The following is a 13,265-nucleotide window of genomic DNA, read 5'->3' on the forward strand; positions in this document are numbered from 1 at the left end:
GTGATGCGATGGTGGCGAGTTGTGACGGTAAAGGTCATGGCGGTTGTGGTGAAGCGGCGTTGTGGTTGGTGGTTGTTGTTGTGGTTGTGATGGTGGCGATTGGTCCAAAATAAAGATAGTAAAAGAAAAACGGCTATCCTAAAGAGTCGCAGCACGTATAAATGACATGTATTCCCACTAGACAACGGGTTTGGGCCTAACTACACATGCACTTACCGAGATACCTCACCTAAGGGACCTGAATGGTGGTTTGCGAATCTGGTAACCACAACACTACCCCCTTCCCTTTTTACAGACTCGTCCCGAGTCGTCAAATTTTCGTGTGCCATCATGTGTAGTTTTCCCCTAGTACACTTTACCTACGGATCCCTGAGTGCGACATTCATGGTATTCGTGTCCCCAAAATAAATAACCTGAGGGCTGCGTAACTATCTAAACAAACTCACTCACACGGACGACTTAAATAAAATTGCCGGCGCTAAGACATACATGCCGGGGGCGCACTCATATTTACAGTACATCTTAACCTTAACTTACAAATTTTACACTAAACCATGGCCCAGGATCATTGAACTCTGCAAAGAAAAGCAGTTAGCAGGGAGCCAGGCTGCCCACATGCAGTCTCTGGCTCAAAACAATGCAGGTGACAGGGAACGTGGCTGGCTGCTCACACGCAGTCCAAGGCCTTCCCTTTTGAACTGAACGCAGTGAACCACAACGGTGCATGGGCTGCACAAACGCAGTCTCCGTGCCAGCTCAAGTGGCACACGCAATGAGCACAACGAATGGATGCATGAACACAAACACGGTGCACGGGCCGCCACTGCAGGCCCGTGTTGTAGCTGCCAACAGGGCAGTTCTTGCAGCTTGCAAACTGTTGCCTTGCGGATCCTGGCGCACATGGAAATGAACAGGGGGGGCAAAGCAAAAATTGAACGGGGCTGGTGAACGTGGGCAGTGGGCATGGCATGGCAAAGGTAGCAGGCAAACACAGCCCGCAGATGAACTGGCCGGCACAGGCCTTGAAGAAAAAACAGCCAGCCGGCAGATGAAGTGGGCCGGCACAGGCCTTGCAGCACAGCAGCTGCAGACGATCCAGCCGGCACAGACCTTGCAGCAAAATAACAGCTGCCGATGAAGTTGGCCGGCCTCCGCCTTGAGTAAAACACGGCCAGCCGATGAAGTGGCCAGCCTTTGCCGTTCAGTGGAGGTTGGTGGAGGGAGTGCGGTGGTGCTGGCCACTTGGAAGGCGGGCTCGGACCTACTTACCTGTCTCCCTCCCAACCTATCGCCTTTGCCTGTCACTGTACATACCCACTCCCTTAATTTGTGAAAAACCAATTTAGCCCCCACTTATTTTTTTTTTGTTGTTTTTATTCTTACTCCCCCACTATAAATCGTCCCCTAACCCCCTTTATCGTCCTTGTTCGGCTACCCTATCCTGTCACCTAGCCTACTCCCAACCCCTACGTTCCCTTCCCGGAGGGGAATAAGGGAGAGCTAACGTCCTGTGTCGAGGCCCAACGAAGCCTCAGAATGGCCTCCCCAGAGTTCGGCGATCTATAACCCAAGTGGGTCCAGCGGCCCACAACGACAGCGAGGGGATGGATGGTGCGGAGGGGTACACTTCCTAATCTACCCTATCCATTTAACTGTTAAACTACCCCGGGGCTTTCAACAAGCGCCTCTCGCTTAAACTATTGGTTCTAACAACCCAGATTCCCGTCGCCTGTGTTGGTGTCCTTACAATTTCGGGCCTCGCCCCCCCAATTTTCTCTCCGTGCCCTCACACGGTCTCCTGGCTGGGACACGTGGCTCCCTTTGGCAGGCACGACCCTCTGCCGAATCTCCCGCTATGGCACCCCCGGGCACTACACTGCCTCCGAGCCTACCAGCTCCCTAACACCGGGGAGTGCCCCCCATGGCACCTCCCCTGAAACGCACACGTGGCAGGCCGGCCTCCCGGGCCCCTTTCCGAGGGTCACCCGTGCCCACTGCACTGCCCACGCAGCTAATGGCGCCCCGGGCCCCCGCACCAAGCAGGCCCACCCGTGCCCACTACTCTATCCCGGCCCCCTATGGGCCCTTGGCCTACCGCGGCCGACTAGCCTGGTGCCCGGGGTACCCACTCAGCGATACTCACCTTTCGCAGCCACGCTCCCAAGCCCGTCAACAGGGCTCCTGCACCCCTCCAAACGGGTTTCGAGCCTACACTCCCACCAACAGCAAAACGACCTCCATTTTTCAATTTGACTAACCCAGCTAACTCACTTTATACTGACCCCGGGGTCCCTTGGGCGGGAGTCACTCCTCCCCCCAATCACTCATCGCACCATGCATTCCCCATTCACTCCATACACACAGACCCGCTGGCCTCACTCACTCACCAAGCACATGCTTCCCATTCACTCACCAACAACTCTTCAACACACACACCACTGAACTCTGCCATCCTTCTAACTACATCCCCTAACTAACTCGTGCTCCCACGTCGTCCCTTAAACTACAGCACGTTCCTTTTAACACTACGTAGCTGAGCTACGTCCCCTCTACACACTCACAAGTCTGTCACGGTCTCTAAATAAATCATTTTATTTCCCAACCTAAATCTGGCTACAATCCCTCTAACTAATCCATTCCACGGACTCCATGAGGACTTACCCCTGCCCCATGAAGTCGGTCTAGCTAAGCTAACCCTTCCCCCTAACTAGTTTCCATCCTGTGCCCAGGTAAGGGGGGTCTTTCACCCCTTGCCCAGGAATCCTGTACACCCGAAAGTGAGCCTTGCTTTTTTTTTTCTTTTTTTTTTTTTTCCATGCGCAGCACCTGCGCGGCAACTCAGAGCTCGCGCACTTTGCACCTGCCCGTGACGTCATGCAGCTGCACGTGTTCCTCGTCCCTCCTTGGACGGGACCATCCGGCAGAGATACCCCTCCTGCCGGATTCCAACCCCACGTGCAGCCATGACGTCACCGTGCGCATAAAAAAAACACAAGCCCCACGTCTCGAGGGGTTTCCCACGCGAACACATGTGCTTTGCCCGTTGGAGCTGAACACACACGATCGCGTGGAGAACCCGTCCGGTCCAAATCCATTTACCTGCCTCAACTTTGTCCGTCCGCGGGATCGGCAAATCCACCGCGTGCGTTTCCGGACCGGGACTTCACTCTCGCAAGCGAGCACGTGGCGGTCTCGTGCGTTGCACAGCACGAACCGCGTGCTCACTGCTGGGTGAACCCGGCACGGTCCTCGAAACAACTACAGCCGCTACTCGGCTTTCTTTCTTCTGTCGCCGTCGTCGTCGCCATTCCACACACGCATACCTGCGTGTTACGACGCACACAGTCCACACCATCACATTCACACGGGGAGACGCGACTGCGTGCTCCCGCATGCCGACCGACATCTCCCTCTCATACCGCTCTCTCACACACACGGTCTCCCTGGCACACAGCGACCTTGCACACGGCCGTTCACTCACGCGTGCCTCACTACTCACACAAACCATACTACTCACACGTGGTGCCTCACTCATACTGGCCGTTTCACTCACACACGCGAGGGCACTCACCCGCGGTGCCTCACTCACACTCCGTGCCTCATCCACACACACGGGGGCACTCACCCGCGGTTCCTCACTCATACACCGTGCCTCACTCACACACGCGAGGGCACTCACCCGCGGTGCCTCATTCACACACACGGCGACACTCACACACGGTGCCTCATCCACACACGGCGTGCTGGGAAGCACGCACTCCGGCACCATCGCCACCACACCACTCACACACGGGGTCGCTTCCACACACGGGGACGCACTCACACCTTGCACCACACACACAGGGACAACCACACTGGGGATTCGTGTCCCCACAAGGGTCTCCGGGGCCTCTATACCCCCCAAGCTCTCAGTGCACCTGTCCACAGCACTCGTCCCCTCAACCTCGCAAAGCACGACCGAACTCACCTGGTCGTGACTCACCTCAAGGGGGCATTCTCCCTCCCCTCGTTCCTGGAGGAGGCCATCCAGGTGCTCGCACTGGGTCTCTACCCAGTCCGCCAGCTCACCCCCATTGTCCTCCACTACCTCCGTGTGTGTGTGTGTGCATCACTTACCCCGTCTTCATCGTGTAGTCTTCCCTCTATCGTTCCCATCTCCCGTGTCTCTGCCAACTCTTCACCCTTTACCTCCCTTGTCTCAACTATTATTTCTGTTGTCGTCACCTCGTGTCTCGTCTCACACGTTTTGGTCTCCCCATTTAATTCCTCCCTTTCGGTCATCGTCACGACCCTCGCCCAACACGCTCCACGAATTATTTTTTCACCCGCCTCCACCGCGGGCCTGTCAGCCGTTGCACCCCCTTCCAGCTCGTTTGTTCCGACACGTGGAGTCGCCATTTTAAGTTCCCTGCTCACGGCCTTCATGCCCGCCTGCAGGCTTCGGCCCATGTTCTGCGTCTCACCCCGCAGCTCTTTCATCTCTTCCCTCATTTGCTGTGTATTCGCATCCATCGTCGTTTTCACTTCATTCATTTCGTTTTTCATTTCATTTGTGTTTGCATCCATTTTTTCGATCATTTTCGCATTCATCTTTTCGTTCATTGCCGCCAGCATGGCGCATAGCTGGGCCATGTTGGATGCACTCAGCTGAGTCGTTTCGGCAAGGGTTGGGGAAGGGTTTTGGTGGAGAGGGGGGGGGGAGGTGTCATACACCGCGGCCGCTGCCGCACCCACCTCGGGCCCTGGGTTCAGTTGGGCGAGTCCGTGTTCCTGCACAATCAACATTTCCTGCTCGGGGATTCCATCCTGGACCATGGACTCTACATTATTACACATATACATTTCTAATACCCCCGGCTCCCGCTCGCCTTGAGACGCCATCTTGCTTCTCGTGAAGGGTTAATTTAACTCGCTCGTAATTTGGAGGGAATCGGGGGTCGCTTCTCTCACCCCTGGACCGATTCCCGTAAATTTAGCCGGAGACAGGAGAGCCCGTTTTCCTGTTCTCCGATACCAGTGCCGCGAGGAGGGCGATGAATTTGTATCCCACTCCTGACACCAGTGTTGCGGTCTTCGCGCCCGCCAGCGTGCGACGGCCACGTAACTCGAATCGCGGCACGTCGCCCACCGGACGGACAATCCAGTCGTGACCCTCTCGGACTAACGCCGGGAACCAGTCACGGGTGGACCTTTCGGTCTCACCGCGATCGAGCCAATCAGCCCCCGCGTGGGATAGGGTTGCTCGCCAAATTCGAACTACCTAAGTACCCACGCGGAGGGTAGACCGGGCGATCGCACCTCGCCGCAGGTCGACTTCGGACACGGGCCACTTAAGCGACCCGTTCCGTACTATCAGAATAACCGAGCGGTGTTATCGTCGACCTCGACGGTTCGATTAATTATCGGGCGTATTCAGCCCACTACCAACCCTTTACGTGAAGCAAGATGGGGGTTCAATGGGGAAAAAGACGAAGCGAAGCGGGAGAACAGTTCAACAATAAAGCACATTTATTCTCGGCACACCGGAAGCACACAAATACAATTCCACCAAATGCACACAAAAAAAGAAAACACAATTCCATTTACACAAAAAGCAAACATAAAAGTGAAAACACAGTGCAGAGCTAATACCGACTACCGAGCACACGGCAACACTTATACAATTCTACTTCACAGACGGCGCCGACAACACATACCCAAAACCAAGGAAAAGAAATACCCCAAGAATGAGGTAGGCCTGGGGCCGAGACCTGGTCGGGCCTACCCGTCTGGTGATGAGACGCGGAGCGGCGATGGCCCCGCAACCCGCGGGCCTCGTGGACAGTGCCTGGCAGGGGGTGGGAACGGGGCCCCCTTGGTCGCACTATCTCAGCGCGGGGGGAAACAGGAGGGTGGTTGCTGATGCTCGGGGTATAGAGGATCTTTATTATGTGCGACGAGCGTCTCCACCTCGGCCAGGTCGCGCTGCCGGCCTCCCAGGGGTGCAGCTCCCTGCACGACGCGAGCACCCCCTCGTCCGCCCTCGCCGCCTCTCCACAGCTCGTCCCCTCCGTTCCGACTTCAACGCACACGACGAGCAGCTCCACCGCCCGCGAAGTCTTGACTCTCTGTTCCGACTCCTTCGCCTCGTTCCGACTTTTACTACTCTCGTTCTGCTGACTCTCCCTCGTTCTCTCTTGCGACTCTCCGACCCCTCGTTCTCGTTCTGCTGACTCTTTCGCTCCGACTTTTACGACTCCTTTGACTGACGAACACCGTCCTTTTATCCCCCCGTAACTTCGCCTTTGACCCCCTCCCTTTGACCTTTCACCTCGCTCCCCATTGGCCCGAGAAAAAGTGGGCGTGAAGGCTTTTTGATCCACAAATTTGCATATATCGATCGCCCTGGGGGCGGGGCCAATTCGCCCCTCGCTCACCGATTGGACGGCAAAAAGTGGGCGTGTGTCGTTTTCGATCCGTTTTTGAAGCAGAAAATCCGTGATTTTGTACACGCTGTTCAACGTGCGCCCCACACGAGTCCAGCATCGGTGCCCATGAGTGGCGCGAGATGACGGTGATGCGATGGTGGCGAGTTGTGACGGTAAAGGTCATGGCGGTTGTGGTGAAGCGGCGTTGTGGTTGGTGGTTGTTGTTGTGGTTGGGATGGTGGCGATTGGTCCAAAATAAAGATAGTAAAAGAAAAACGGCTATCCTAAAGAGTCGCAGCACGTATAAATGACATGTATTCCCACTAGACAACGGGTTTGGGCCTAACTACACATGCACTTACCGAGATACCTCACCTAAGGGACCTGAATGGTGGTTTGCGAATCTGGTAACCACAACAATATATATGGCATTGCCACCTATGGCTATACCCACCTAATTAAATAAAATTCGGTCATCAGCAAATTGCTGGATGCGATGTAAAATAAACGGGTTTGGGGAAATGTTGCTCGCTTTTCATATGGGCAGCATATTTGTTCCCATCCGAGATTACCTCCTCCCTGAAGGTCATTTGACAGTTGGATTATTTTCTAAAGCAATCATGTGGTCGTGACATCTTGGCAATTCTCTTGATACTTTATCTTGGTTTGTTGAAGCTTAAATTCATGAGTACTGCTACCTTCCAGAGAATATTACTCCACATCCTCTGGGATGCCGAGAATTAGATGGATACCTGGAAGTATTGGTGATAGAGGTGTGTATCTGGATCATGGCATGAATGGAGGGTAGATTAGGGATGGATTGGCGATTATGTACACGTCGGGAAAGTGATTGTGATGGATGTGACAGGGTCTTGTCAACAGGTGAATACTGATTATGCTGTTGGTGTTTGTTCATTCCCCATGGGACAACCCCCTCCCTTTACATCGCCACCCCACCCCACAATTTTTTTTTTTTAAATTGCAATCAAAATATATGCACAGAAATTCTCTCTGTCTGTCTCTTTCTCTCTCTCTCTCTGCCTGTCTGTATGTCTCTCTCTGGCTGTCTGTCTGTATCTTTGTCTCTCTGCCTGTCTGTCTCTTTCTGTCTCTCTCTCTCTCTCTCTCTCTCTCTGTCTCTGTCTCTGTCTCTGTCTCTGTCTCTGTCTCTGTCTCTGTCTCTCTCTGTCTCTGTCTCTCTCTGTCTCTGTCTCTGTCTCTGTCTCTGTCTCTCTCTCTGTGTCTCTGTCTCTGTCTCTCTCTCTGTGTCTCTGTCTCTGTGTCTCTGTCTGTCTCTGTCTGTCTCTGTCTGTCTGTCTGTCTTTCTCTCTCGCTCTGTCTCTCTCTGTCTCTCACTCTGTCTCTCTCTGTCTCTGTCTCTGTCTCTGTCTCTGTCTCTGTCTCTCTCTCTCTCTCTCTCTCTCTCTCTCTCTCTCTCTCTCTCTCTCTCTCTCTCTCTCTCTCTCTCTCTCTCTCTGTCTCGCTCTGTCTCTGTCTATGTCTGTCTGTCTGTCTCTCTCTCGCTCTGTCTCTCTCTGTCTGTCTGTCTCTCTCTCTCTCTCTCTCTCTCTCTCTCTCTCTCTCTCTCTCTCTCTCTCTCTCTCTCTCTCTCTCTCTCTCTCTCTCTCTCTCTCTCTCTCTGTCTCTGTCTCTGTCTCTGTCTGTCTCTCTCTCTCTCTCTCTCTCTCTCTCTCTCTCTCTCTCTCTCTCTCTCTCTCTCTGTCTCTGTCTCTGTCTCTGTCTCTGTCTCTGTCTCTGTCTCTGTCTCTGTCTCTCTGTCTGTCTCTCTCTGTCTCTCTCTCTGTCTGTCTCGCTCTGTCTCTGTCTCTGTCTCTCTCTCTCTGTCTCTGTCTCTCTGTCTCTGTCTGTCTGTCTCTCTCGCTCTGTCTCTCTCTCTCTCTCTCTCTCTCTCTCTCTCTCTCTCTCTCTCTCTCTCTCTCTCTCTCTCTCTCTGTGTGTCTCTGTCTCTGTCTCTCTCTGTCTCTGTCTCTCTCTCTCTCTCTCTCTCTCTCTCTGTCTCTCTCTCTCTCTCTCTCTCTCTCTCTCTCTCTCTCTCTCTCTCTCTCTCTCTCTCTCTCTCTCTCTCTCTCTCTCTCTCTCTCTCTCTCTCTCTCTCTCTCTCTCTCTCTCTCTCTCTCTCTCTCTCTCTCTCTCTCTCTCTCTCTCTCTCTCTCTCTCTCTCTCTCTCTCTCCCCCCTCTCTCTCTCTCTCTCTCTCTCTCTCTCTCTCTCTCTCACAGCTCTCTCTCTCTCACAGCTCTCTCTCTCTCTCTCTCTCTCTCTCTCTCTCTCTCTCTCTCTCTCTCTCTCGCCCCCTGCTGGTCGTTGGTGAGTCGTGCATGGGTGTGGCGTCATGGCGGCTCTGTGTGTGCAGCTGTGAGTACTGTGCTGTGTTAGTGTTGTTTTTGTCCCTATTTCGCTTCCCTCTGTGTCCCCGTACGTGTTTCTGGAGTTTTTTCCCTGTTTCCCTTCCTGCTGAGACGAGAGAGAGAGAAGGAGAGCGCGCACGGTAGGTGCTTTGTGGGTTTTCCTTGAAACCTTCGGGTTTCTGGGCCTACTTTTTCATCTGCCTTGTTTTCATAGGCCTGCCGTTTATCGGTGGTTTAGCTTCTTCCTTATACTCTTCCTTTCCCTTATACTTTATTTGACCCCACTTGCTGGTTGCTTGTGACGGTTTTCCTTTGTTAAACTTAAACTTCTCTTCTTTTGCTTTAAGCTATGGCAAACGGACGTTTGCACAATAGTGTGTACGAGTCACTCACTCGGAAAAATGGAGTGACAATTACTCCACCTGATGGAGTTAGTGTTGAGAACGTGGTGATGGCTCTGGGAGAGCTCGTAGGAATCGAGAATGTTCTCGCCGCTTCGAAAATGAGCCAACGTGTCGTGGTTTTCTTGTCGGAGGAGCGACACGTGGCTCAGGCGGTCGAAACCGGTCTATCCGTACCGCCGGACGTCTTCGTTAACGTTAGTTATCTCGATACGATGGCGGTAAAATTAACACTGTCTAACATCCCGCCCTTCTTCTCGAGTGAGGAGATTGTAGCTGCATTAAGCGTTTTTGGCACAGTTGTGTCACGAATCTCCATGATTCCACTTCGTCTCCGCTCTGACGCTTCGGTTCGCCACATTATGTCGTTCCGACGTCATTGCTATATCATTCTAAAAAACAACGCTCAATCGCTCAATGCAGTTATGACTTTAAAAAATAAAAACCGCAATTACCAGATTTATATCGCAACGGAGACCACAACTTGTTTTATCTGTGGTGAATCGGGACATTTAAAAAGCGATTGCCCCAAGAATATATTAAGTGGAATATCTAGTGTGATCGAACCCATTGAGACGAATAGTGGTATATCTAGAGTTGGGCACGTTGGTGACGCTTCAAACTCGAACAATCTGCCTGGGCCGTCGAGAGTGGAGGTAAATCCCCCCCTGACAGATGACGAAAGCTTCACCGTTGTTCCTTCAAAAAGGAAACATAAATTGAAGCATTTAAATGATAACAATAGTCAAGATGTGACGGCGAGCTGTGCAAAAAAGATGGCGCCGGCTGCCGAGAATAATGACTCGTGTTTGGAAGCAACAATAGATGCTCTTTTTAAAACGAAAAATCGATTTGATGTAATTGCTCCAGAGGATGATGACTTTTTTGTCGGTGGGGTTAGTGAACATGAGGAGGAGATTGGTTTTGTGCAGCGGGGAGCACACGTGACCACTCCCATAGTCACAGGCACCTTGGATATTAACACCGAATCCACTGTAACCCCCCTCCCTGAAAAGACCAACAGTGAAATGTGTACCGTTTCTAAGTCACCAATTACTCCAAACCTGGTTGAATCAGGGTGTAAAGCTTCAACTAGTGAAACACCAGGTTCATCTCAAGCGGAATATAACGTTCTTTCCATTAGTATTCTTCCTCCTCCCCGTTTTCTTCACCCTCCCACTCCTCCTCCTCCTCCCCCTCCCACTTCTAATCTTCTTCCTCTTCCCACCCCTCCACCTCCCCCTATTCCACCTCCCCCCACTCCACCTCCCCCACTCCTCCTCCCTCCACTCTTCCTTCCCCGACTCCTCCGACTCCTTCTCCCTTTGGAAGCGGAATGTGAGGCTTCCCTTATTAAACCATCAGCTCCATCTTTGGAGCATAACGATAATGTAATGGACACCAATCAGTACTCGGATTATGATTCGGACGGGGACTCATCACTTGCTTCTTGTGGCAGTGCTGAAGCATGGAATGATCCAGTTTCCCAAGATTCGGAGAGTGTTACCAGTGTTCCACCTGCTGATATCATAAAGTTTCTTCATGACACCTTTCGTAAGAAACATGTTAAAATTAAAAACTTTTTCCCTGACTTATCCGGCTTTATAATCTCTGCGAAGCTTTTGCTCCTCAAAGCCGGACAGCTTGGTGTGACGGAATCACAGGTGTATCGACTCCGGAAATGCATCCTCAAAGCAAAGAATGAGCTGCAGACACTGACAGACTAAGTTTTTGACACACCCAAACTCAATGTTAGCCTATGGCCTTCTCTATAGCGAGTTTAAATATTAATGGGGGACGCTCCTCCATCCGTAAAGCAGAAGTTAAACAGTTTGTTGAGACAAATCACATTGATGTTTTGCTTTTGCAAGAAACAAGATGTAGCTCCTCTTGTGCAAGTGAATGGCAAAGGATAATGAGGGGAAAATGGTTTTTTAGTAGTCTGGAACACCCAAGGGCTGGGGTGGCTGTTTATTTACAACCTTCCTTTTGTAGTCCCAGTGTTGTTTTTAATGAGATTATCAAAGGGTATTTGATTTCACTCACCTTCACGCATAATGGCTTTAAACACACCGTACTGAATGTCTACGCACCTAGCGATAGCACAGAGAGACTCGCCTTTTACACACACTTAGAAACGTCTCTTGTACACATTGATTTTGATGGACTTGTCTGCTTGGGTGGAGATTTTAACTGCACGATGGACCCCACCATTGATCGTAATGGAGAGGAGCCGCACCCAGCAAGCGCAGCGCCTTTGTTGAGAGCCTTGTCCAAGTTCTCCCTGGTTGATGTGTGGAGAATCCGCAATCTTTCTCTCCGCCAATACACGTGGAGTCGGTGTTCAAAAGGCCACGTATCACTTGCAAGATTGGACCGTTTCTACATCAACAGTACCTTTTTAAATGTTGTGAGCAATATGGACATTATTCCGAGCGGCTTCTCAGACCATCACATGGTCGCACTTCGGATTCACCAACCAGTTCGGAATCGTGGTGCTGCCTACTGGACCTTCAACGCAAGCCTCTTGGATGACCAACTGTTTGTCGATGCCTTTGGTGTGTTCTGGAGAGCCTTGCTCCAACGTAAAACTTCCTTCCCCTGCCTTGGAAAATGGTGGGACAACGTCAAAGTGCAAATAAGATCCTTTTGCCAACAATATGGAGCCTACCACACCAAATATGACTCTGCCCTTCAATCCTTGCTTGCCAAAGAAATATTATATTTGCAGACCAACCTCTTGGAGCTCAAATCATGAAAGAACTAACCTCTTGCTGGCGAAGAAAAAAGCTCTTCTCGCTGGACTTTGTGCAAAGCAAGCCAGAGGAGCGCTGATTCGTCTCCGACTGGAGAATTTGTGCTACCTGGACACCTCCTCTAAGTTCTTTTTTGGACTGGAAGATCAAACAAAGAGAAGTCAGCAGATAACTTCAGTAAGGACAAAGGAAGGAAGGATAACACACAATCAAAAAGATGTCAGAGCCTCACTCAGACACTACTTTACTGAACTTTATCATGCTCCGAAAATTGACAACAAAATGGTAACAGTGCTGACTTCTTCCTTACCTACCTTGTCAAAATCTGCAGTTCTACAAATGGACAAGGAAGTAACTTTGGAGGAACTCCAAGCTGCTCTTCAAACTCTACCCTCGGGTAAGGCCTCCGGCCTGGATGGAATTCCTGCGGAATTTTATAAAACCTTTTGGGACCTCCTCGGACCAGAACTACTTGAGGTTATAATCGACGGTCGACGATCAGGCTCACTGCCATTAAGCTGCCGGAGGGCTGTCCTCGCCCTTATCCCCAAAAAGGAGACCTTCAGCAACCACACAACTGGCGTCCCCATCTCATTACTCTGTGCAGACTACAAAATATTTTCCAAGGCCCTTGCCAACCGCCTTAAAGCCATAATCGAGGAGATCGTACACCCAGATCAGTCTTACTGTGTCCCGAAGAGGACAATTCATGACAGTATCTTTATTGTGCGTGATATAATTGACATCTGTTCTCTTGAACAAAGAAATGTCGGGTTGGTGTTCTTAGATCAAGAAAAGGCCTTTGATACCATTGATCATTTTTATCTTTTCTCTGTTTTACGGGGGTTTGGTTTTGGGGAAAATTTTATCTCTCATGTGCAGTTACTGTATAACAACACTTTTAGTCTCTTAAAGGTTAACAACATTTTATGTCCCCCTTTCCCGGTTAATAGAGGCATTCGTCAAGGGTGCCCTCTTTCTGGCCTCCTGTACTCTCTTGCGATTGAGCCTTTACTCGTTCGGTTGCGTGCACGTCTTCTTGGTTTCCTTCCTCAACCAATGGCGAACCCGTTTAAAGTGATTGCTTATGCAGATGATCTTTGTGCAATCGTTCGCTCGAAAGAGGACGTCTCAGCCTTGGTCCGTTGCATTCATGAATTTGGTTTGGCAAGTTCCACAAAAGTGAACTGGGGAAAAAGCAGAGCTCTCCATCTTGGTCCACAAAATGGCGCCATTCCTCCGACTCTTCCCGAGAAACTTAAATGGGAAAGGGATGGAATTCTTTACCTAGGCGTCTTTCTTGGAACTGAGAACTTCATTTTAAAAAACTGGG

At 51.2% G+C, this 13,265-nt stretch overlaps 1 protein-coding gene across 1 annotated transcript in view; it reads left to right on the forward strand.

Moving 5' to 3' along the window:
- Positions 1-6,059: 6,059 nt before the first annotated feature.
- Positions 6,060-13,265, forward strand: part of LOC147013143 (uncharacterized) — a 96,187-nt gene continuing 88,981 nt past the window's right edge. Inside the window, exon 1 of the mRNA XM_085854761.1 lies at positions 6,060-6,580. Coding sequence (XP_085710887.1) covers positions 6,548-6,580 — 33 coding nt within the window. The 5' untranslated portion in view covers positions 6,060-6,547. The remainder of the gene's footprint in view (positions 6,581-13,265) is intronic.

This window comes from Eptatretus burgeri, chromosome 14 (assembly GCF_056783735.1).
Source record: "Eptatretus burgeri isolate ZD-2024b chromosome 14, Ebu_testis_v1, whole genome shotgun sequence".
NCBI classification, from domain to species: Eukaryota; Metazoa; Chordata; class Myxini; order Myxiniformes; family Myxinidae; genus Eptatretus; species Eptatretus burgeri.